Source organism: Ovis aries, chromosome 3 (assembly GCF_016772045.2).
Source record: "Ovis aries strain OAR_USU_Benz2616 breed Rambouillet chromosome 3, ARS-UI_Ramb_v3.0, whole genome shotgun sequence".
NCBI lineage: Eukaryota > Metazoa > Chordata > Mammalia > Artiodactyla > Bovidae > Ovis > Ovis aries.
Window position 1 is genome coordinate 116,978,967 of NC_056056.1, and position 26,394 is coordinate 117,005,360.

Sequence of the window (26,394 nt, forward strand, 5' to 3'; positions counted from 1 at the left end):
CAGGAAAGAGTGCTAACTCTGCGATCTTATACCGGTATTACAAGCAGTCCTCTACCACTGAAGAAGGGACAGGGAACTCTCCCACCAAGACCCTCCAAGGATGAGGGAAAGGTTTAGTCTGGTAGGCCAGGGAGAGACAGGATCACTGAGAAAGCCCATTCCTGAAACTCAGGAACAGGGTCGTCCTGAGACCAAGGCCAGGCTGGGACAACAGAGAACCTCCTTTGTCCCCTCCACCCCCTTACCAGACTAGCAAGTACCAAGAATCGAGCAACAGTAGTCTACCTCTGGGGGATTGGAGAGAGCAAAGAGCAAGAACCATCTGGGACACTGTGTACAAGGAAGACTGCAAGCTGAGGGTCAAGCAACTCAAATGGTTAAACGGAATGCAAACATAAAAGCCATTCTCTCTTTCCTGTTTCTTTAATGCTCTGAAAGGTTGGCAGGCATTGTCTGTAAAGAGCCTGAGAGTAAATAGTAGTAGCTTTACAGACCGAATGGTCTCTGTTGCAACTATTCAACTCTGCCCCTGTCGCTGGAAAGCAGCCATAGACAAATGAATGAGCATGGCTGTGTTCCAATAAAACTTTACTTATAAACATGGAGATCTAAATTTAATACAACGGTCACGTGTCACAAAATATTTTTATTTTTTATATTTCCAACCATTTTAAAATAATGTAAAAAAGAAATCGTTTTTAGCTCACAGGCTGAATTTGGTTTGGGGTCTATAACCAAGCCCTGGCTCAAAGCACGATTAGTAGCATTGACTTTTGCTTTTATGGCACAGAAATAGCAATAGCATAAAAGCCAAGAGGAAGCAGCCGGAAGTATATTAAGGAAGGCTGTGACAAGTTAAAGACACATACTGTCAACTCTACCCCCCAACATTAAAAGAAAGACTTACAGCAAAAAGCCCTTCCCTTCTCCAGGGGATCTTCCCAACCCAGGTATAGAACCCAGGTCTTCCACATTGTGGGCAGATTCTTTACCATCTGAGCCACAAAGGAAGCCCAAGAATACTGGAGTGGGTAGCCTATCCCTTTTCCAGCAGATCTTCCTGACCCAGAAACTGAACCGGAGTCTCCTGCATTACAGGCGGATTCTTTACCAACTGAGCTATTAGGGAAGCCCAAAATAAGCAAAGGCTTATGGTAAATGTTAGATCAGCAAAATACTATTTGAATGTAACATGCTTAGTTACAGCTTCTTTACATTTGGAAAAGGCATAATTTACAAACAGAAAATTTCACCTTGAAAGATACCCAAGAGAAACCTGTAAGAAAAAAATAATTAAATGTATTCAAATAATTCAATGTATTTGAAAACAATGGAGAACAATCCAAGAAAAGAAGCTTTGAAAACATGTTAGAACTTGTAAGACAAAGATTTCTTTCTTTTTGGCTGTTCTGTGTGGCATGTGGGATCTTAGTTCCCCAACAAGGAATCGAACCTGCATCCCCTGTGCTGGAAGCTCAAGTCCTAACTACTGGCCTGCGAGGGAAGTCCCAAGACAAAGATTTCTAAACCCACTGAGTGGGGGGGGGGGATAAAACTAAGCAGGAAATTATGCATACTTCAGTGTATATCTGTGTACAGCTAATCTTCAGTTTAGTTCAGTTCAGTCGCTCAGTCGTATCCGACTTTTTGCGACCCCATGAATCCCAGCACGCCAGGCCTCCCTGTCCATCACCAACTCCCAGAGTTCACTCAGACTCACGTCCATCGAGTCAGTGATGCCATCCAGCCAATCTCATCCTCTGTCGTCCCCTTCTCCTCCTGCCCCCAATCCCTCCCAGCATCAGAGTCTTTTCCAGTGAGTCAACTCTTCTCATGAGGTGGCCAAAGTACTGGAGTTTCAGCTTTAGCATCATTCCTTCCAAAGAAATCCCACCCACTGCTAATTTATTCAGCTACTTAGGATAGAGTATTGTTGAGGCCAAGATCATGTGATGAGTGTTACAATGTCTTAGCCTAAATTGCTATAACAAACTACCATAGCCTAGGTGGCTTAAAACACAGACCTTTTTTTTCTCACAGTTCTGGAGGCTGGGGAGTTCAAGATCAAGGTGCCAGCAAATTCAGCTTCTGGTGAGAATCCCTTCCCAGCTTGCAGCCATCTGCCTCCTAGATGTATACACACTCACACAGCAAGGACAGGGAGAGCCCTAGCACTCTAGACGTGGTTAGATAGTATCACTGACTCAATGGACTTGAATTTGATCAAACTCTGGGAGACAGTGGAAGACAGAGGAGTCTGGTGTGCTACAGTCCATGGAGTCACAAAGAGTTGGACGCGAAACCTGGCAACTGAACAACAACAGTATCATCATGACCCCCACCCTCATGACCTCATCTAGCCCTAATTATTGCCTAAAGGTGCCACCTCCAAACTATACTGGGGCTTAGGACTTCAACATACGAATGAGAAAGGGAGAGACAAAAGCCTGCAGCCCATAGCATATACAATCTTAATATTTTGCTACACGAAGTTATCATTTGGATGCCAAACTGTCAATACTTAGAAAATGTAAGTCATAAGAAGAAATGAGTGTCTGTATCATCCAGAATACCTTATTTATCCAGAGGTGTGTATCTGTCAACCTCAACAGACTGAAACAAGTCTGAAAAGCTGGTGGGATGCAGAATTCCCCTTTGAGCCATGCAAATAAAATCGCATCATTCCTGGTGTACTGCTTTACTTATTTTATCTTCCACTATATTTTTACAAAAACTTCATTTTCCAGAGAACATTTGCTGTACCCAGAAAAAAGAAGGAAATAAATCCTGTATTTTCAGGTGGAAAATGGTTTAAAAATGAACAATTTTGGCCTAAGGGAGTAATTTTCAGTTACCTCACAGGAGGTTTGCTTAGGTGCTAGACAAATACGGCATAGCTTGGGCCACTGAAACACATGTTAAAACCCCAAGGCATTTAGTTTAATGGTCATGGGTAAGCATAGTGTGTTTATACCCTTCAGGATATTTAAAGCCAATCTTGAAGGAAGAAAAAGAAGTCACAATTTTTCTTTTTGTGCCTGAAAAGTCAGGTTGTGCTGGACTTGTTCCACTTAAAGGAAAAGATTGTACGGAAAGGGACCTGGGGCCCTGTTATCACTTTTTCAGCTCCCTCTGTGAGCCTGTCAACACTCCAAGTCTGTGAAGAAGTTTCACCTATGCATGACAGATCACTGAAAGAAAATCCGAATGTCACAGTCGTGATGTCTTGGTTCGTTGACACAGCATGGAAAGAAGGACCAGAATGTGGCTAGTACTTTCTTATAATTTCATATATTGGCATTCTCATCTTTTGTACTAAGAAAGTACTAAACATGATTAATAGTAAGCACAACCATGTATGAAACACCTGCTCTTTTCAAGTAATTATGCTAGACTTTTAAAATATATCACAATTAGTCTTTACCAACATTAGTATTATGTCCCTCCTGTAAGCTTTGAGTTTCCCTTCTGTCTGGACAACGGACTCTCCTGGTGGTACCTCCTACCCGTCTGTCTGCTCTCTGAAGCCTCTGCAAGCACCTCTGTGCCTGCCATGCCTTACAAGTTCAAGTTCCCCAAGGCTTCTTACAGACCCTGTTATAGACCCGAGCACTTGCTCTCCACAGTACAGCATAGTCGTTAAGCTCAAGGCCTCAATATCAACCAGCCTGAGTTCCAATCCCTTTATTTAGCTTCTTTCTGCCTCAATTCCTACGTCTTCAAAATACTAATAGTACCGACACCAGAGATTTGTTTTCAGGCCTAATTGAAATGAAATATGAAAACCTCTAAGCACAATGCCTGGCATGAAGTAAATACTCAACATGTCTGAGCTGTTGCTAAAATACTCAAACTATGGTATCATAAATTACCTGATAATGTCTGTATTCCCTGGGCTGTACACTCTACCCCTAGCCTTGGACTCACTGGCACGTGCCAGATTCTTCTGTCTTGCATGGCTAAGCGAGGGAAGAACCGAAGGAATGCATCACCATACAAAGTGGGCATCACGATCACTATATTAAGGATGAGAGAAATAGAATGTGGAGAGAGTAAGCAGTATTCTAAACTCCCACAGATAGTAAGTGGCAGAACTGCAATTCAAATCCATATGTGTCTAAATCTGAAGCTTGTGCACTTTACATTTATTGCACTGGGAAAAATCCATGCCCTGGGGAGAAGGGGGTGGGGAATAATCTATCAGTGTTGAGCAGCTTATTTAATAGTTTGAATTGGTGGTGGTCTAAGCACTTAAATACATTTTCTCATTTTACAGTAAATTTAGGAGGAAGACACTACTATTATTTGCAACTTCATAGATGAAAAGTAAAGGAAAGAGAGAAGATTTTAACAGGCTAAGGTTACAGAGCAAAGGAAGGGGCAGGCAGGTATAGGCAGGATTTGGACCCAGATGTCCGGATCTAGCGCTCACGCCCCTGACTGGCGCCTGTATGCCTCTCTCAGCATCATGGGATGCTTCACAATTAAACAGCACTAAACAAGAGTCAGAGAGTCACTCTTGGTTACATATTCCACAGTCAACTGTTTAATTATTTATTTTTAGCTTTTTAAAAATAGCCGATTGGAGTACAGCTGATAAACAATGTGTTGATAGGTTCAGGTGAACAGCAAAGGGACGCGCCCATACATGTACATACATCCATTCTCCTCCAAAGTCCCCTCCCATCCAGGCTGTCACATACTACTGAGCAGAGCTTCATGGGCTATACAGTAGGGCCTTGTTGGTTATCCGTTTTAAACACAGCACTGCATACCTGTCCATCCCAAACTTCCTAACTATCCCTTCATCCCACTCTTCTCCCCTGGAAACCATAAGTTTGTTCTCTGAGTCTGTGAATCTGTTTTTGTTTTGTAAATAAGTGCATTTGTTTAATTTCTTTTGAGTTTCATCATATAAGGGATGTCCAACGATACTTCTCTATCTGACTGACGTCAGTCAGTATGAGGATCTCACAGTCCATCCATGTTACTCTTCTTTTGATATCTGAAGATAAATAGAATAAAATAAAACCCCCACACATCTACAATAATTCTGGTCCATGTCCTTAACAATTACTGAATCTTAAAAGTCCATCTATAACAACTTTTCCAATTTGTCATTCAACTTTTGCCTGTACTTTTCCAGTAATCCAGTAATAGGATGTTCATGAATTCCCGGAAGGCACCTGTTCTAATTTTAAACAGAATAAATGCAGGAAATTTTTTCCTGAATAAAAATTCTGTCATCTTGTATCCTTTGGTAACTTACCTAGGTTTATCCCCTGAAGCTAGGCGGTACTTGAATGAAAAAAATAATAATTTATTCAGCACACCTTTGAGCACTTATCTTTCAGGCACTGTGATAGGCAATGCATACACAAAGATGAATATAAATAACTTATGCTGCTAGGGTGACAGTAATGTAAATGAAATTTTTCTATATTGTGTAGTACAGTTATGAAAAAATAATGTTACAGAAGCATCAAAAAAGAAGTGATTGGGGGAAAGAGGTAGCTGAAAAATTAGTAATTGTACAGGAAACTTTTTATTTTTACCTCCAGGCATCTCCCAGTGCTTCTTGCTTCTACAGAATACCAAAATAAACATGGTCTTTGCCTCTTAAGTGAATAATGCAAAGAAATAAGCAAAACAATGGAATGGGAAAGACTAGTTGTCTCTTCAAGAAAATTAGAGATACAAAGGGAACATTTCATGCAAAAACAGGTACAATAAAGGAAAGAAATGGTAAGGACCTAACAGAAGTAGAAGAGATTAAGAAGAGGTGGCAAGACTACACAGGAGTACTGTGCAAAAGAGTCTTAATGACCCAGACAACCACGATGGTGTGTTCACTCACCTAGAGTCAGACATCGTGGAGTGTGCAGTCAAGTGGGCCTTAGGGAGCATCACTACGAGCAAAAATAGTGGAGGTGCTAGAATACCAGCTGAGCTGTTTCAAATCTTAAAAGATGATGCTGTGAAAGTGTTGCACGCAATATGCCAGCAAATTTGGAAAACTCAGCAGTGACCACAGGACTGGAAAAGGTCAGTTTTCATTCCAATCCCAAAGAAGGGCAATGCCAAAAAATGTACAAACCACCATACAGCTGTATTCATTTCCCATGCTAGCAAGGTAATACTCAAAATCCTTTAGGCTAGGCTTCAACAATATGTGAACTGAGAACGTCCAGATGTACAAGCTGGATTCAGATGAGGCAGAGGAACCAGAGATCAAATTGGCAACATCTGTTGGATCATATAAAAAGCAAGAAAATTCCAGAAAAACATCCACCACTTCACACTAAAGCCTTTAACTGCGTGGATCACAACAAACTGTGGAAAACTGTTAAAGAGATGGAAATACCAGACCACCTTATCTGCCTCCTGAGAAACCTGCATGCAGGTCAAGAAGCGAGAGTCAGAATCAGACATGGAACAACAGACTGGTTCCAAATAGGAAAAGGAGTACGTCAAGGCTGTATATTGTCACCCTGCTTATTTAACTTATATGCAGAGTACAAAATGCAAAATGCTGGGCTGGATGAAGCACAAGCTGGAATCAAGATTGCCAGGAGAAATATCAATAAGCTCAGAAATGTAGATGATACCACCCTTATGGCAGAAAGGGAAGAGGAACTAAAGAGCTTCTTGATGAAGGTGAAAGTGAAAAAGCTGGCTTAAAACTCAACATTCAAAAAACGAAGGTCATGGCATCCAGTCCCATCGCTTCATGGCAAATAGGGAAAAAATGGAAACAGTGACAGACTGTTTTCTTAAAATCACTGTGGACAGTGACTGCAGCCATGAAAGAAAAGATGCTTGCTCCTTGGAAGAAAAGCTGTGACAATCTAGGGAGCATATCAGAAAGCAGAGACATCACTTTTCCAACAAAGGCCCATATAGTCAAAGCTATGGTTTTTCCAATAGTCATATATAGATGTGAGAGTTGGACCATAAAGAAGGTTGAGTGCTGAAGAATTGATGCTTTTGAAAAACTATGGCACTGAAGAAGACTCTTGAGAGTCCCTTGGACAGTGAGGAGATCAAACCTGTCAATCCTAAAGGAAATCAACCCTGAATATTCATTGGAAGGACTGATGCTGAAGCGGAAACTCCAATACCTTGGCCACCTGATGAGAAGAGCCAACTCATTGTAAATAAGACCTTGATGCTGGGAAAGACTGAGGGCATGAGGAGAAAGGGGTGACAGAGGATGGGATGGCTGGATGGCATCACTGACTCAATGGACATGAGTTTGCACAAACTCCAGGAGATAGCATGGAGAACCATCCACGGATGGGGAAGCCGGGCGTGTTATAGTCCATGGGGTCACAAAGATTAGGAAATGACTCAGCAACTGAACAACAACTGCCTTTTGGTACCGTATGCTTGAAGATAACAAACCTTATCAGGCCCTGCCTCCTGGCAGTATGGCAGGAGTACAGATGACCCTCCATATTTGGAGGTTCAGCGTCTGGGGATTCAGCTGGGTTGAATCACAGATGAGTTGCTTGAATCTTGGAATGCAGAACATAAGGGCCTAGGGATACAAATGATCAACTGTACCACACCTTTTTATATACAGGACTAGAGCACCCAAGGATTTTGTTATCTGCAGGCAGTCCTGGAACCAATGCCCTGCGGATATCAAGGGATGCCTTTCTGGAGTTGGAGGACTCAGAAAAAATAACCATCATTGTTAAATGGTTCCCATGTGTCAGGCCTGTTTTAAGTATTTTGCACATATTAACTCATTTAAAGTCCATCTAACCTGAGTTTAACTATTATTGCCATTCGTAATTCCCATTATTCTATCCCCTTCCCTTCTTTTGGTGAAAGATGATTCTTGGATAGGAAAAAAAAAAAAAAAAAAGATCACACTGAAATTTCGTTAACTATCACCACAATAAGCAAGTAAACAAAAACAGCAAAAGCAGTTGGACTTGAAATAGCTACTGTGTTTCTAGAGGAACTTACCACCAGTTTAATTTAGAAGCCTTTGTTTTCTAAGATAGATACTATCTGAGTATAACTTCAGTGTAAGTTTCAATTCAGCATAATTTTTTTCAAGTAGTCTTTGGGCATATTTACTTTTAATAGGCAAATCTTCAAATTCAGCTAGCACATTGAATAGAAGTGAAGTCTCTCAATTGAGTCCGACTCTTTGTGACCCCATGGGCTGTAGCCTGCCAGGCTCCTCAGTCCATGGGATTTCCCAGGTAATAGTCCTGGAGTGGATTGCCATTTCCTTCTCCAGGGGATCTTCCCAACCCAGGGATCAAACCCAGGTCTCCCACATTGTAGACAAATGCTTTAACTGTCTGAGCCACCAGGGAAGTCCAAAAATTCAGTTACGGAGAATAAAAAACAACTCTGTCACCTAGATCAGAGTTACCTTTGGTAACATTGATGCGATCAACATGATTTAAAGGTTGTATTTTCATTTGCCAACCCAGAGTGATTTCCAATTAAAGCCATTCTAACTTGTTTATCAGGACATAGCTCTATCACTCATCCATTTGTGGTTAAAAGAAAAATAAGGCAGTATAGTTTATGTGTGTGTTTGGGGTTGGGGGTTGGGGGAGAGGTGGATTCTGCTTGGCGCTCGTCCTGTCTTTTTCTAACCTTTTCAGTTGTCTTCTGGCATTAACTTGTCTGGTTCAATTAACAATTTAAGATGGCAGGTGGATGTAGGCAATGAAAGTAGGGCTACAAGCCTCAGCACTGGCAACTCACATCCCTTCTTGGCCCTGGAGAGCATTCCACATTTAGGTCTGCTACACACACACACACACACACACACACACACACACACAGCAAAGTGATTAAGTATGGTAGCTACCACTTTTATATTATTACAGGTTGGAAGGCTTTTTTTTTTTTTTAAGCATTAAGAATGACTCTAAAATAGCTAGTCCAACTAAGTCAATTTCATTCATCCATTTATTCAATCAATATGAAGAGTGCACCAACCATGTACCAGATGATGCATTGAGCTCTACGCAAACAAATTCAGGATAGTCTCTGATCTAATGAAGACTGCATCCTAACAGACAGGTGTCAGAACTAAGTAAAGAGCTTTCTCCAAGAGAAAGCTTATAATAGCACCCCTAAAACTCAGTATATATCTTCCAATTTGATACTACTCTCCAAATATTCTCTGCTGCTGCTGCTGCTAAGTCCCTTCAGTCGTGTCCAACTCTGTGTGACCCCATAGATGGCAGCCCACCAGGCTCCCCCATCCCTGGGATTCTCCAGGCAAGAACACTGGAGAGGGTTGCCATTTCCTTCTCCAATGCATAAAAGTGAAAAGTGAAAGTGAAGTCACTCAGTTGTGTCTGACTCTTAGCAACCCCATGGAATGCAGCCCACCAGGCTCCTCTGTCCAGGGGATTCTCCAGGCAAGAGTACTGGAGTGGGGTGCCATTGCCTTCTCCTATTCCCTAATAAATAGATAAACTCTACCTAGCAATTCTGAAAAAGTACTCCAAAAGCAAAAGCATTACTTTCATAAATGACCAGAGGGCATCAAATACAGCTCAGAGCTTAGATGGCTGACGTAGGAAACTAGAAGGTATTCACCACATTTTTGTTTCTTTTTCTGGAAGCTCAATCCTTAATTTTTCAATTTCAATTTTAAAGTGGTGTCTAAAACTCTCATGAAATGGAAAATACCTTTTTCAATAATCAAGACTTTTTAGAAGTTTTGGTTCCTTCTCTTTCCAACTTTTCATATCAGACAAAGAGAAAAGATGAATATGACACAATTCTGATTCCTGGAAAATATTCTCTAAGTATAGTGCAAAAATGGGAACCCACTCCATTGTTCTCGCCTGGAGAATCCCAGGGACATTGGAGCCTGGTGGGCTGCCCTCTATGGGGCTGAACAGAGTCGGACACGACTGAAGCGACTTAGCAGTAGCAGCAGCATAGTGCAAAAAGAAACTCGAATATTGATTTCCAAAGAAAATTCAATACAAGTATATATTTAAAGTGATTAGTGAAGCTTATGGAAAACATGAGAAAGAATGCAAATACTTAATGTTTGTAGACTAAAATATACCTGGCTGTAAAAATATACCTGTAAAAATATTTTAGGACAAGAGTCAGAAAATACAGTTAAACTCTCTTTCTGTCCTCCCCACCACGACTATCAGGGCATACAACCTTAAAACAGCATAAAGACTGGTTTAATTTTTACTTTCCTTCTTCCTTAATCTCTCCTCATACTAAATAAATAAAAAACAAAGAGAGAAAGAAAACAGGAAAGTCCACTGGACTGTGAACAAAAGGAATTTTCAGGCAAATACAAATTTTATATAAACTGGTGTATACAGCTGATTAGAAAAGCTATAGGTTGCCCAAGGCTTGAATTGGGAAATACACAAAGTAATAAACTCTGCTTGCCTTGGAAAAGGAAAAGGGAAGAGACAAAAAGTTTAATGTATCGCAAATTTTATGAAAAGTGTGGCACTCACTTTTCATTTGCAGTCAACTTCTGCACTCATTTCTTTTTCATAAGGTTGAAACCCACAAAATAAAAGCTCTTGGTTTTCTATTAGAGTTTTTAAAGGGCAAAAGTTTTATTTTCTTAAAGAAAAAACATAAAAATTTGTTTAATCAACATTTTAGATTACAACTTAATGTAGAATTCAAGAAATCAAGATTTACATTTACATTTTTGCAAGGTATCCAAGTTGAGTTTAACTCACAGAAAAGTTTGGTGGCTGTGACACCAGCATTTTATTTTATACTGGTGCCTAAATGCAGACTGTAAACTATTGATCATGTTATAAGTAAGGTCTCAAGTATTAAATATTACACAACTTCAATTACTTTTGGAAATTATTTTAATTATCCATTTTTCTCCAAGAGTTGATTTTGTGAGTCTTCTTTATAAGTCATGTAAAGACTTCCTTATAAGTCATGATTAAAAAAAAAATTCTGCTTAAAAATAAGGGTAAAAAGATAAGCTGAAGTAAAATTTTGAAGAATTCCATTATATTATCTTTTCTGACCTTGGAAAGTGAAGGAGAGTTAGAGCTACTGGACTTCAGAAAAGCGCCTGAATCCATGCAGTTTTTAAGACAGTGAAGTATTCCTGTGTTCTTTGCTATAATGGTAGTAAGTACATGGATTGGACATGGCTTTATTCCCTTGATTTTAGCTGAAGGTCATTCCTGGTGTAGAGATTAAGATCTGGGCAAAGGTGTAGGAATTGCACTGGACATTTTATATTCTGGAAGAGACTGTTCACACTAATCTCATTATCAGCATCTTCTCTGCCACAAGGGTAAATCACAGCTACTACTTTCTACATCACAGTCTAATATAAAATATTACACTGAAAATGAATATATCTCATCACCACTTGGGTTCCACATGTAAATCTACACATAGTGACATGCACACTATAATGTTCAGGATATCTTTGAAAATCTAATTATAATATACAGTGCTTTGGAGAAGGCAATGGCATCCCACTCCAGTAGTCTTGCCTGGAGAATCCCCTGGACGGAGGAGCCTGGTGGGCTGCAGTCCATGGGGTCGTGAAGAGTTGGACACGACTGAGTGACTTCACTTTCACTTTTCACTTTCATGCATTGGAGAAGGAAATGGCAACCCACTCCAGTGTTCTTGCCTGGAGAATCCCAGGGACGGGGGAGCCTGGTGGGCTGCCGTCTATGGCGTCGCACAGAGTGGGACACGACTGAAGTGACTTAGCATAGCATAGCATTAGTCTAGCAATAAGAAGCAACCAGTTGCTCTATAGATTTTCTCGGTATGCTTATAACCAAATGCCTACTCCAAATACATACTTAGTGTTGTTATTTCTTGGTGGTTTTTCTTTCCAGTCATTTGCTTGGTTATGGATGTACTCATGGGATGGTGGCCAAGTTGCAGATGTGGAACTGCTCTTTCATGTAGTCTTCACTCTATTCATAATGTTTTTCCTAAGGGTCTTATTAACACATCAGAACTCAGATTAGATTTTACTTTCTCAGTGAGCCATCTAACTAGGTCCTTCCTCATTATTCTCTATCTTTGTGTCATGTTCATTGTTTTCTGAGCGCATCATATTTTCAGCTAACCTACAATCCTAATTATAAATTACATCATCTGGCCCCTGGCCAGTTCACACACCCTTTGCTGGGTTTTCTTTGGGCTTTTTGCCCCTCTTCCCTGTGCTCACATTTTCACACTGACTTTCTTGATGCTCCCAGGACGCATGCGTGAGGTCCTTCTCTCGAGCACATTCCTCCAGACATCTTTCAATTTTGCTTCCTTACTTTCCTCAGGTCTCTCCATCCATGGCACCAATTCTTGACTATCAACTTTCAAGTAGCACCACATCCCTCTCTTTGATCCAGTCTTAGTTTTTCTCACTAGCACTCATATACCTATGTCTTCAGTGTGTGGCTCTCATTGGTAAGTCAACTCCATTAGCCTTTATCTACTTTGTTCATTAGGACCACCACATTGCTTAAAACAGTGCTTTCCAAAAGGCTGACACTCAATGCTTAGTTGTGGAATGAATGAATTTCTTACTTATGTTTCCGTGACTAGATTCTTAAGGACCATAGAAGCAGAAACTTTGTCTCTGGCATTCCTGTAACATCTTGTATACAGAAGGTGATAAATGAATATTTATTCAATGAATGAATGAATGATTTACATGAGCATGTGTGTGTGTGTTAAATCTCTTTCCCTGCTTAGATTCTAACGACCATGAAGACCATGCGGTAGTCTGTTTAGCTCACCAATATGCAGCAATCCCACAGTAGGGTCTGATTTGCTGTAAGCACTCAATAAGTAATCCTAAGGACAGGGACAAGGGGGAACAGGAACTTCTTATGACCAAAGCCACCAAGAGGCCCCCACAGAGTTAATCTGAGGTCTTAGTTGCAGAAGGAAAAGAGTTTAGGATATACAGAGCAGTGAAAATGTGAAGCCACCCTGTCTGCCCTTTCAGGGGCCAACCAGGTTCTGGCAAAGGCTTGCTTCCTGGACAAGATCCATGAAGCTAGCACAGACTACTGAGCTTTACTTTCAGATGATATCTTTGGAATTCTGGGGGTGTTCCATCTTAATTTCAAGCTCTAGCTGTGATCTGATTGCTTAAAATTGCTGCCCTAAAGATTCCAGATGAATCCATGGATAATGCCAAAGGGCATCAAACAAAAAATGTTAGATTTTAGCATAAAATCTCCCACTGACTAGCAGAGTAACCTTGAAAACATCTCTTATCGTTGCTCCTTTTCCTGTTTTTCACTTGAAAAATGAAGATGCTAGAAAAGAACCTGCAGAATACACATATGTGTTCAGGTTTGCTTGATAAGATGCCTGGGAAGGGGGCTTTATAAGGCGTCCTCTTCTCTTTCTCTCCTTCGCCCACCTGCCATGACCCTCCTTGCTCAATAATCACAGCTCAGCGAGCTATGGTTGCTGATGGAAATCTGTCAAGAGCACGGGAGGAAAGAAAGCTTAAGAATCATTGGCCTGTGTTCCCTGCCTTTCTTCCCAGGGTTAAAATGTTGTGAATCTATGAGCTGTACTTTTCTGTCCGCTATGAAACCCCGGTATTTTAACAGTGCTTAAGTTGTTGCAATCCTTTCATTCACGTACACTTTTTTTAAAAAATTTTCTACTGTGATCAGGGACTATGGAAGGCTTTGAGAATACAGAGATGAATTTAGAAATGGTGCCTTCCCTCAGGGAGTTCCGTTCGAAACGAGATAGATGCAACAGTTTGAGAAATGCTTCGATGAGGCCAAAGTAGTGGGTGCCCTCAGAGCACGTCAAAGAACACCCGGAAGAGGTGGGCGAGGAAGTCATCTGTGAAATCCTCCAGTAGGCGACCAGAAACTGAGTCCCAATTTTAATTCACCGAATTCGAGGCTCTTAGATTTGCACATCGTCTGAATCGTTCACTCCAAACTCCTTGTGTGCCAAAAAGGAAAACTGCTCCCCAAAGAGGCTGACCAACTCCTCCAAAGTAAGTATCAGAGTTACGCCCAGGAACCAGATAAGTACTATCTTTTCAGAGATTTTTTTTTACCTTTTGTAGGAAATTTCTCATCAGTTTATTTCATCAATTTTATGATATAATTAACAAATTACTATATTTTAACAACTTAGAGGGGAAATTACGGATACGTATTGACTTCATACACAGTAATGATGTCAATAATCCACCATCCATAAATGACAAGACCTCAAAGTAAGCTGCTGGTGAGTTTATTCAGATACATTCAGTCTCACCCAACTTGCCTCTTGAGCTACTGAATCACAGCTGGGAAGGACAGGTACAGTCTGGCTGTGAACAAGAACAAACTTTCAGAACAGATCTTCATCTGATTGCACTTCCTCTCCACAATTGATCAGGCATTTCAGGTAAGCCCTTCAGAGTGAAATGTTTTTAGTAGTGGTAGTATATAAAATTGCTCAGTTATGCAATTTTCTTGGAGTTTGCTTGCTTTTTTTTTTTTTTTTTTCCTAATGTAGTCGTTTTACTTGGGATGTTTAAAGACGGTGATATAGGAATGGGACAATATAAGATCTCATTACATTAAAACAGAAATACTTGGGAGTCCATAATTTCTACTAGCTTGCCATCTGTTAGGTTCTTAGAGGCAATGGATTTATCCTGCTTAGTGGAGATGATGATACTGGGGAGAAATCATGGATTATACAATGGATTTCTGAACTCCTTAACTATATTATTAATTTACTAGCTGGCAAACCAACATTTCCCAACATAAAATCAATTATTTTTTGTCTTTCAACTCATACCCCGAGTAAGGTTGCTATGGGCACCACATAACATTTCTTCTGGCGCCAACAGATTGCATTAGTCACCCCACAATCTCTCCAAATTAAAAAACCTCCCTAACTTTGCACTGGCTTTTTCACTGTACTTGCAGCACGATGCTCTTTTCCCTTGCCCCACAGTCCGGTTTAATCCTCCAGAAAGAATATTTTTAGAGGCACATCGGACTGAATCATTTTCATCTGAGCACACCATTTCCAAATGGCCGCACAGGGTCCTAAATCCGGACGCTGCGGACCGGGACGAGCAGGTGTCCTCCGCAGCAGAGTCGTGGGACTCCGGAGCATTCAGAAGTGGACGTCGGAAAGCCAGAAAGAAAAGTCGAACACGCAAGGACAGGTATGACCCAGCACCCGTGTGCGGGAGAGGCCGCGATCGCAGCGAAGGATTCCATCCTTGGGCTTGGGGAAGTCCTAGAAAGGAAGCAAACGCTGCTTTCCCAGTCAAGTCAGAAAGCAGGACGCACAGGGTCGCAGGTCAGAAGTTGAATTGCAACCCAGCCTGCGCTATGTCCCAGCGCCTTCCGCAGCCCGGGTGTCGCCGTGGCACCGGGCTGGGAGAGAACAAGGCTGGCTGGGGCAGGAGAAACTGTGAGTTGCCACGGCTGGAGGGCCGCCCCCGGCGAGGGCAGACGCGACCCCCGCCGCCTTCCGAGCGCGAAGCCGGGAGAGCGGGGCGCGGCTGCCTCGATGCTGCGCCCCCGGCCCGGCCCCGCTGCCGCGCTTCGCTTCGCCCTTTCCACGGAGGGCAGCTCCAGCCGCCGCAGCCCAGCCGCCGTACGCCCCGGCACCGGCCGCCCGGGGGTACGCCTGGCCCGCTCTCGGGAGGCTGCCGGGGTGTCGGCAGCCGGACCGACCCTCGCCCCCCGGCGTCGAGACAAACTTCCTTCGTCCTGGGCCCCCAGCCGCGCAGGCTGCCAGGCGGCTCCCTCTGCAGGCTTCCCGGGGCTCCGGCTGCAGGCGCCCTCGCCCGGCAATGCGAGCTTTCCTCCCTGCCCCTCTCCAACCTCGAGCCCCGGGCGAGCGCCTAGCGGTCCCCCCGCGCCTCCGCTCCAACAAAGCCGGCGGCCGGGAGGCGAGCCACCGAGGGGCTGAGAGGGTCGGCGTGGGCTGCGAGAGCCCCGCAGAGGCACCCCTGGGCCGGGCGACGGTAGCGCGAAGGGGCAGCGGGGACGTGGCGGGCGGAGAAAGGGGAAGAAAGTGTCCTGCTCTCGGCGCGAAAGCCCTCTCCGCTCGTCCTCGCTGCCCTGCTCCCCCTGCCCGAGCGCTGCCTGGCGGTCCGGGTGGGAGTTGGCGGCGCCAGAGGAGGAGGCTGGCGGGGGCCGCAGCGGCCTGGAGGGCGAGCCGCTCCCTTACCTCTGTCCAGAGTGAGCGGCTGGACCACTGTCAACGTCGCCATGTCTGCCGTGGGAGCCGAAGTGACGCTCGGCTTCAGCATCAGCAACCGCTTGTAGTGAGAAAAAGAGGAGGAGATTGGGGGCGGGGGTGGTGAGGGAAGACGGAAAGGAGGGGGAGGAGGGAAGGTGCTGGTGGTGGTGGAGGAGAAGAGAGCCTGGGTGGGTTGGCAGCCAGATGGAGACGCAACTGTTCCGCGGCGGGCAGACCTTCAGATGCGGCGTGAAGCTGAGCAGGTATCGGAGAGCGAATGCCTGGCTGGCTCTGGGAAGGAACTTTGCTGTTCCACCCGAGGAGCGCCGGTAGGGTGTAGCTAGTGTGTTGCTTTCTTTCAACTTTCCACTCGAATAAAACGGTCACAACGTACGACCGTTTGGGGGAAAGGAGAATAGAGGGGAGGGAGGCAGAGAGATGGTTTTTTTTTTTTTCCCCCCCCTGATTAAGAGAGTTTGCCAATCCTCTAGTTGTAACCGAGGGCATGTAATCCCATCCCCTAGAGAGAAAATGCTTCTAATTCAGAAATGCTGGGTTTTAATTGTGATTGCTGTTAATTTCTGTTAAACTTTATTTTGGAATGTTGACTCTTAACGGTACACAAGATAACTGACTTAAAGCCAGGGTTCCATCGCCATTTGATCTCCATTAAGGACCTGAGTACATTGCCTAAAAAATAACTTATTTTACAACTTCTTTAAAATGGTTTTAAATTAAAAATCACAAAGAGAAGTTTCTATCACAAAGTTTGAAAGACACGTACCCAGCACCTTTCCAGGTTGTTCTATAGCCAGTGGTTACTCAGAGTTGCCACTTGCTGGTTAATTAACATATTTGACAGGAATTGAACTAGGCCATCGCCTGACTTGGGGGATTCAGTACAGTTCCTGCCTTCCAGTAGCCAGCGATCTAGTGAGAGAGGATGTTTGTAAAAGGGTGACTTTAGAGTCACTCAATCAAGATTCAGTGACCAGAACTTTCAAATATTAGTTGTGACCCCTTCACCCTAACAGATTGCTTTCACTGTCTTGCCACATAGGGACTCTCATTTTGATCAAGAAACTAAGATATAGATATCTTATGTAAGCAGAATGGTGATGACTATGAGTTCAGGATTGGAAATGACAAAGCTGCCTCCTTCCCTGTCTTCATGACAGAGCAGAATTGTTTTGGCTAGCAGTATACTCCTGAAGACAGACACTGTTTTACAGCAAAATATTTGCACATAATCTACATCATTGTCTTCTGAATACAATATGGATGGTTTTTGAAGACCTTTCCCATCTCATGGTTTATGTTTGAACAAAGAAGATTTCACAAGTGATTTGAGAAAGTCAAAGATGATTGGTCAAACCCTAACAGACCTTAAAGACATACCTAAAATAATAGTTCTTGCTTATAATAGCGTACTTATATTTTCATTTAGTGTCTAGGAAGAACCCTGATCTTGAAATTCAAGTCTTAGTTATATGCTCTCCAGAAACCACATAATCTCTCACTGATCCCCAGTTTCTTCATCTGTCAAACAAGGACACTTTTAATCTTCAAGCTTACTGAGATTCTTTAAAATGAAGAAATTAATTCTTGCCTGCAAGCTTACTGAGTTTTGTGAGGGTCTGATGAGATCATGCACATGTATGTGCTTTGAAAACAGTAAAATATATACAAATATATGCATACAACAGACACACATTCCACCTGAACTGTATGGCAAGCACTCTGCTAGGTGCTAGCCAAACAAAGATGAATAAGCCATGGCCCTTTTTCTAGACAGTGCTCAGTACAAGTTGGGAGACAAATAATGAGCACGCTGTGAGAATATGAGTAAGCTCTGGGCAAAAATGAGAGCAGTAAGTACTCTAAGCACCATGGAAAGGATATACTGGGAGAGAGAGAAGAAACAACAATTATGGCTGATTATCATTATTCACATCCCCTAAATCAAACAATAGAAAGAAGTTGAATCGCGGACAATAGCAACAGAGTATGTGCCAGGGTTTTGCACAAAATATCAAACCTCATTCAATCATTTAGGGTAAAAAGAATATACAGATCCTTTGGCCAGTTGAGTAGTTCTTAAAAACATATGGTATCATGAATATGTATTTGAGTGGCTTGATTCCTAATTCTAAAAGCCATTTCAACGCAAATCCCAGACTGTGAAGTCCAAGAAAGTTGGCTTTTTGTCTTTTGGTTTCCTGATGTATTCTCAGCACCAGATATTTAATAACAAGTTTCTGGACTTAGGCTTTGAGCTCCCTAATTGAAAATTTACCATTCTGGAGAGTTCTTTTAAGGATTGAAAGAGAAAGTAAGAGGAAGAACAAATCACCGCATATCTTTGCAAAGAGTTGGACATTTTAATTATTGTTTCTAGTAGTGGCAAATTCAATGCTTTTAGCTTATGTCTGCACAGGTGTAGAAAATGAATGGTAAATAATTTATTATCTGTTATGAAGGATGAGTAGCTACTATCTCTCCAATAATATTTGTGAATTTCTATTTGACATATGTATAAATGTAAAGTGAAAGTCACTCAGTCGTGGAAGAAAAGCTATGACCAACCTAGACAGCATGTGAAAAAGCAGAGACATTTCTTTGCCAACAAAGGTCCGTCTAGTCAAAGCTGTGGTTTTTCCAGTAGTCATGTATGGATGTGAGAGCTGGATTATAAAGAAAGCTGAGCACCAAAGAATTGATGCTTTTAAACTGTGGTGTTGGAGGAGACTCTTGAGAGTCCCTTTGACTGCAAGCAGATCCAACCAGTGTATCCTAAAGAAAATCAGTCCTGAATATTCATTGGAAGGACTAATGCTGAAGTTGAAACTCCAATACTTTGGCCACCTTATGTGAAGAACTGACTCACTGGAAAGACCCTGATGCTGGGAAAGATTGAAGGCAGGAGGAGAAGGAGATGACGACAGAGGATGAAATATTTTGATGGCATCACTGACTCAATGGACATGAGTGTGAGTAAGCTTCAGGAGTTGGTGATGGACAGGTAAGCCTGGTGTGCTGCAGTCCGTGGGGTTGCAAAGAGCTGGACATGACTGAGCAACTGAACTGAACTGAACTGATTTGAGATATGTAGAAACATTTAAAAAAATGTCTTTAATCTCCTTTATTGCTTTGGTAGATAACCATTCTTGTGCTGTGCTGTGTGCTGTGCTGTTCTTAGTCACTCAGTCATGTCCGACTCTTTGCAACCCCATGGACTGTAGCTGGTCAGGCTCCTCTGTCCATGGGGATTCTCTAGGCAGGACTGCTGGGGTGGATTGCCATGCCCACCTCCAGGGGATTTTCCCAACCCAGGAATCAAATCCTGATCTCCTGTATTGCAGGGGGATTCTTTACCATCTGAGCCACCAGGGAAGCCATACTTAGGTGGCTTGAATAACTGTCTGGATCACTCCTGTTTCATCAAGGTCAGTATACTTGATCTATTCAAGTATACTGAATATGCTTTGCTGGTTGTGTGTTAATTAGGAAATTATCAAAGATACCTGTGATTATGCTTTTATCTTAGCTATTTGGTTACACAGTCAATGCACTTTTTCATTAAATTATATGTAGCAGTATACTTCTGTGGCATCTTTATTTTCAATGAAATTCATTAATTCAGGAATACTTACTGAACACTTTCTGTGTGCCAGGCTTGGGGCTAGGTGGATTTCTCTTTCCTTATCTTTTCAGCCTAGAGGATTAGGTATTATTATCCCATTTTATAGATAAATAAACTGAAACTCGGAAAGGCTAAGCAACTTGCTTAAAAATAGTAGCACCTGTATTCAAGAGCTCCCGTTTGTTCTACTGAAAAACACACTTCATCTTGCACTATTCAAGATTTAGTGATTTCAGCCTTTTATTTCAGAGTGTGTGTGTGTATCCTTTATCTTTTCATGTTATGCTTGAGATAAAGAGAGAAATGCATGGAGGAAATTTAGATCAAATGAGGAAAGAACTGGTTCCATTTTATATAAATACACGTTAATATTAAAACGACTGCTGCTGCTAAGTCGCTTCAGTCGTGTCCAACTCTGTGCGACCCCATAGACGGCAGCCCACCAGGCTCCCCAGTCCCTGGGATGCTCCAGGCAAGAACATTGGAGTGGTTTGCCATTTCCTTCTCCAATGCATGAAAGTGAAAAGTGAAAGTGAAGTTGCTCAGTCGTGTCTGACTCTTGGCGACCCCATGAACTGCAGCCCACCAGGCTCCTCTGTCCATGGGATTTTCCAGGAAGAGTACTGGGGTGGGGTGCCGTTGCCTAAAATGACTATCTACTATGAATATAAAATCTGTTCTTGTTAAAAAATTCATTCAAAGTTACATTAAGGTCTGTTTCACTTATTTGAATCTTTGTGAATTATATGACAAAATCAAGAGAAGGTTTGCATAAAGCATTAGCATACTAAGAAAATGTGTTTAGTTAGACTATAAATGTAGTATAATAAGCACAGTTTCATATGAGGAAAATAGCACTTTCAAACTGGAATTCTTTCAGCCTTGGGTGTTAGAAATTATTTTTGACTGATTCAAGATATCACGTTATCTTCTTTAATTCTCACAGTTTAGTCAAAATAGTGCTAGATTGAGATGAAGTGCCAACCTATACTTTGGAATATAAATGTTTGTGTGTGTGTTTTTTAATAATATTGAGAATCTTATTATATTTATTTTTCCTTAGACTTTTTAAAAACTGAGTGGCAAATATGATCATGGCAAAATATCTGAATGTTAGACTAGTTTGATAACTATTATCTGTTCATTCAATAAATACTCTACTTACTATGTCACAGACACTGTTCTAGGCACTGCTGTATTGTAGTGAATACGAAAAGGCCCTGTTCTCACATGGCTTATATTCTATAAGGGGAGAAAGACAATCAACAAACTAAGAAACAAACAAGAAAGAGATTAATTAGTGACTGTGTGCTGTGCAAAGAATGAATAAAGATTGAATTGAATCTAGAATGATGTCAGGATTACAAAAGACAGAGGTAAGGGAAAGGGGCATTCTGAGAAATAGGAGAGAAAAGCCGGGGATGGAAAATCGGAAGTGGTGTGTTTTTGGGCAGAACAGGCAGTTCAATTTGGAGCATAAGAAACGAGCCTAGAGAGGCCCATGGAGAGTCAGGTTGTGGCAGATAATGTAATTAACAGAAATGTAATGAACCTTTCATGAATTGCTTTGTGCCCATCATACAATGAAATGTACAAAGACCATCTAGGCTAAGAAGGAAAAAATTGTGTTGTAGCATCTAGATTAAAAATTACTAACATCAGAATGAGTGACTAATTCAGTGTTGGATGTTAGAAAACTGAAGATGCAATAAAAATATAAAATGTCAATTTTAATTATTTTTCATTTCCTTCAAAAGAAATTTTTTAAAACTCTGCAAGAAATATTAAATCTGAGTAATTAATCTTCACTTGAGGATCTTATTTGCATTATTTTACATTATCTGTTATGCAAATAATGAATATAATAATGTTTGCTCTAATTCTGCCATAGGCAGTAGCACATATAATAAGTGCAAAGGCTTCCTGGTAATAAAATGTTTTATTTATGCCTGTTTAACTCATAAAATATAAAATGATGTTTTTGTTTCATTTTGAAATGAACATTTTTCTATTTTCACAGTTAGAAGTTATGATTGATATTTTATAATAAATTTAAATTCAAAGCTTATCATTTTCTTTATGTATTCCATCCTCATATTTCCACCTTTGGGAAAGCCTAATAGACACAGAGAGGCAAGATAAAATGATTTTCAAAGGTGATACTGTACTCATCTCTTTCTTACATCTACTTAGGAGATATTTCTGAACTTTTAGAACCCACAAATTTTAATGGTTTTTTAAAAATATTTTTATTATCATTACATTTAAAAAATTTAATATATTCAATTTTGAGTCTATATTTATGCTTTTATCCAGCAAATATTTATGATGCACCTGCTATATACCAGACACTGTTCTATGTTCAATGGTAAACACAGGGAATGCCTTTCTTTATGGAGCTTAGTTTTTATGAAGGAAACAGATAAAACGCAAGTGGCACCCCACTCCAGTACTCTTGCCTGGAAAATCCCATGGACTGAGGAGCCTGGCGGGCTGCAGTCAATGGGGTCGCTGAGAGTCTGGCACGACTGAGCGACTTCACTTTCCCTTTTCACTTTCATTCATTGGAGAAGGAAATGGCAACCCACTCCAGTGTTCTTGCCTGGAGAATCCCAGGGACAGAGGAGCCTGGTAGGCTGCCATCTATGGGGTCACACAGAGTCGGACACGACTGAAGCGACTTAGCAGCTTAGCAGCAAACGATAAATGAGACAATCTTAGGTAAGAACCACAAATAGTGGCATGCCTGTTTACACTGTTATGTGACGCCCAGTTATTGTGCCTCTTGCCCCAATATCATCTTTTGTGACATCACATTGGTATCTTTAAGCTGGCCAAGGTAGGAGGATTTAGCTTGCTTGCTTTCTTCTGGAAAGCTGGTTGTTAAATATTTACCAGCATACCATAAAGTCCACAAAGAAAATAATATAGAAAATTGTGATGAAATATGCAGCAGGGAACAGGCAACATTAGAATGATCAGAAAATAAGTCACATTGCACTTGATAGAAAATTTTTAAAAATAACATATCTATCCAGTATTTGATGGAGTATTGACTAGGATGCTGGACCTGGGAAGAAGTTAGAAGAAATAGGAGACATTCAGGTTATTTTTGAGGAATTACAAAATATTTGGAAAGAAAATGGAAGCATCAATGGAAAATCAAAGATTTAATTACACAATGATATATCAGCAAGAATAAGTGGTAGTATAAATCTCTATGTGTTAAAGGCATACAGAATCAAAGGAAGGTACAGATTCTTTGAGTGCTTCCTGGAGGCAGTTTACAATCACTTTTAGAGGAAACTTGGAGGTATTTTCTCTCCTGTATGCAGATAATAAAATGTCACACCTTTGAGGAGAAAGCTACACTGTGCAATTTTGAATCAAAAGATTGCTAAATAAGTGGACCGGAATCTTCTACAGGATTCTCTGAGAACTAAAGAAAAGGAGGGACATGATTATTATAACTGAGTGTCTTTGTTGCTAGAGAATCTTACCATGGGGAGGGGAGAACTCTATTGCCTTGACCCTTAAAAGGACACTAATGATGGTTAAGGCTTAGTTGTTTCGGACTTTGGCTTTGTTTAAAATATGGTTTGGATGGCTTTTTCTTTTCAGCTTAATTCCTGATTTTCGTTTTTTTCTTAATCCTGCCCAATTTATTCATTTCTCTCATTCTGGTACTACGGAATTAGTTAGAAATAGTGGGAACAGATGAAAAGGGCATCTTCAAGTTCTTCCCAGATTGTGACACTGTGCAGTGATTGAGGCAGTAACAGAATTTACTGTAGGTGTGCTGAGGGCCATACTGCCAGGAATTAGCAAGCTTGAGAGCAAAATGCAACATCAGCATGGACAGCATGCTCAGGAGAGAGTTATAAACTCTTGTTTTTATCCTCCAATGCTCTAAGCAAAAATGATTACAAATTTAATTGGTTTAATATGATCTTTCTGGGGCTCAAACTGAAGCATAAAGATCAATTTCCTAAACTTCTCAGTAGGTCAAATTATGCTTTTATAAACTAAATGCCTAATTTTCTGCTTCTCTGTCTTCCCTCCTTTCCTGGTCCTCGATTAACTCTCATCCCCTTGCTCGTGCAGGTGAATCTTTCTGTTGCCTATAGTCTTATTGTGCCATTCCCTGAGTCCACAGTTATGCAAGATAGATCCACTTACTGAAATACCATCCCTGAGAAATTTCCTCTTTCAGAGATTTTTAAATTGTACTTCTTGCTCAAAGCATTGACTTGCATCAGTTCAGTCCAGTCACACAGTCGTGTTAGACTCTTTCCAGACCCCATGGACTGCAGCACACCAGGCCTCCCTGTCCATCATCAACTCCTGGAGCTTACTAAAATTCATGTTCATTGAGAGTCAGTGATGCCATCCAACCATCTCATCCTCTGTCGTCCCCTACTCCTCCCGCCTTCAATCCTTCAGAGCATCAGGGTCTTTTCCAGTGAGTCAGTTCTTCACATGAGGTGGCCAAAATATTGGAGTTTCACCTTCAGCATTAGTCTTTCCAATGAATATTCAGGACTGATTTCCTTTAGGATGGACTGGTTGGATCTCCTTGCAGTCCAAGGGACTCTCAAGAGTCTTCTCCAACACCACAATTCAGAAGCTTCAATTCTTTGGTGCTCAGCTTTCTTTATAGTCCAACTCTCACATCCATACCTGACTACTGGAAAAATCATAGCTTTGACTAGACGGACCTTTGTTGGCAAAGTAATGTCTCTGCTTTTTAACATGCTGTCTGGGTTGATCACAGCATTCCTTCCAAGGAGCGTCTTTTAATTTCATGGCTTAGTGTTCTGAATGTTGAGCTTTAAACCAACTTTTTCACTCTCCTCTTTCACTTTCATCAAGAGGCTCTTTAGTTCATCTTTGCTTTCTGCCATAAGGGTGGTGTCATCTGCTTATCTGAGTTTATTGATATTTTCCTGGCAATCTTGATTCCTACTTGTGCTTCATCCAGACTGGCATTCCACATGATGTACTCTGCATATAAGTCAAATAAACAGGGTGACAATATGCAGCCTTGAGAGGAGAGTGAAAAACTTGGTATAAAGCTCAACATTCAGAACACTAAGCCATGAAATTAAGACGCTTGCTCCTTGGAAGGAAAGCTGTGACCAACCTAGACAGCATGTTAAAAAGCAGAGACATTACTTTGCCAGCAAAGTTCCATCTAGTCAAAGCTATAGTTTTTCCAATAGTCAGGTATGGATGTGAGAGTTGGACTATAAAGAAAGCTGAACACTGAAGAATTGATGCTTTTGAACTCTGGTGTTGGGGAAGACTCTTGAGAGTCCCTTGGACTGCAAGGAGATCCAACCAATCCATCATAAAGCAAATAAGTCCTAAATATTCATTGGAAGGACTGATGCTGAAGCTGAAACTCCAGTACTGTGGCCACCTGATGTGAAGATCTGGCTCATTTGAAAAGACCCTGATGCTGGGAAAGATTGAAGGCAGGAGGAGAAGGGGACAACAGAGGATGACATGGTTGGATGGCATCACTGACTCAATGGACATGAGTTTGAGTAAACTCCAGGAGTTGGTGATGGACAGGGAGGCCTGGAGTGCTGCAGTCCATGGGGTCACAAAGAGTCGGACATGACTGAGAGACTGAAATGAACTGACATACTCCTTTCCCGATTTGGAACCAGTCTGTTGTCCCATGTCAAGTTCTAACTGTTACTTCTTGATCTGCATACACATTTCTCAGGAGGCACATCAGGTGGTCTGCTATTCCTATCTCTTGAAGAATTTCCCACAGTTTTTTGTGATCCACACAATCAAAGACTTTGGCATACTCAATAAAGCAGAAATAGATGTTTTTCAAGAACTCTCCTGCCTTTTCAATGATCCAACAAATGTTGGCAATTTGATCTTTGGTTCCTCTGCCTTTTCTAAATCCAGCTTGAACATCTGGAAGTTCACAGTTCACGTACTGTTGAAGCCTGGCTTGGAGAGTTTTGAGCCTTACTTTACTAGCATGTGAGATGAGTGCAATTCTGTGGTAGTTTGAGCATTCTTTGGCACTGCCTTTCTTTGGGATTGGAATGAAAAACTGACCTTTTCCAGCCCTGTGGCCACTTCTGAGTTTTCCAAATGTGCTGGCATATTGAGTGCAGCACGTTCACAGCATCATCTTTCAGGATTTGAAATAGCTCACCTGGAATTCCATCACCTCTACTAGCTTTGTTCGTGGTGATGCTTTCTAAGGCCCACTTGACTTCACATTCCAGGATGTCTGGCTCTAGGTGAGTGATTACACCATCGTGGTTTTCAGGGTCATGAAGATGTTTTTTGTATAGTTCTTCTGTATATTCTTGCCACCTCTTCTCAGTATCTTCTGCTTCTGTTAGGTCCCTACCATTTCTGTCCTTTATCGAGCCCATCTTTGCATGAAATGTTCCCTTGGTATCTCTCATTTTCTTGAAGAGATCTCTAGTCTTTCCCATTCTGTTGTTTTCCTCTATTTTTTTTTGCATTGATTGCTGAGGAAGGCTTTCTTATCTCTCCTTGCTATTCTTTGGAACTCT

At 41.5% G+C, this 26,394-nt stretch overlaps 1 protein-coding gene across 1 annotated transcript in view; it reads right to left on the minus strand.

Annotated features, from left to right (window-relative positions):
• The window catches only part of LIN7A (lin-7 homolog A, crumbs cell polarity complex component), a 158,512-nt gene extending 141,939 nt beyond the window's left edge, over window positions 1-16,573 (minus strand). Inside the window, exon 1 of the mRNA XM_004006220.5 lies at window positions 16,186-16,573. Within this exon, the coding sequence (XP_004006269.1) occupies window positions 16,186-16,267 (82 nt within the window). The 5' untranslated portion in view covers window positions 16,268-16,573. The remainder of the gene's footprint in view (window positions 1-16,185) is intronic.
• Window positions 16,574-26,394: the final 9,821 nt, after the last annotated feature.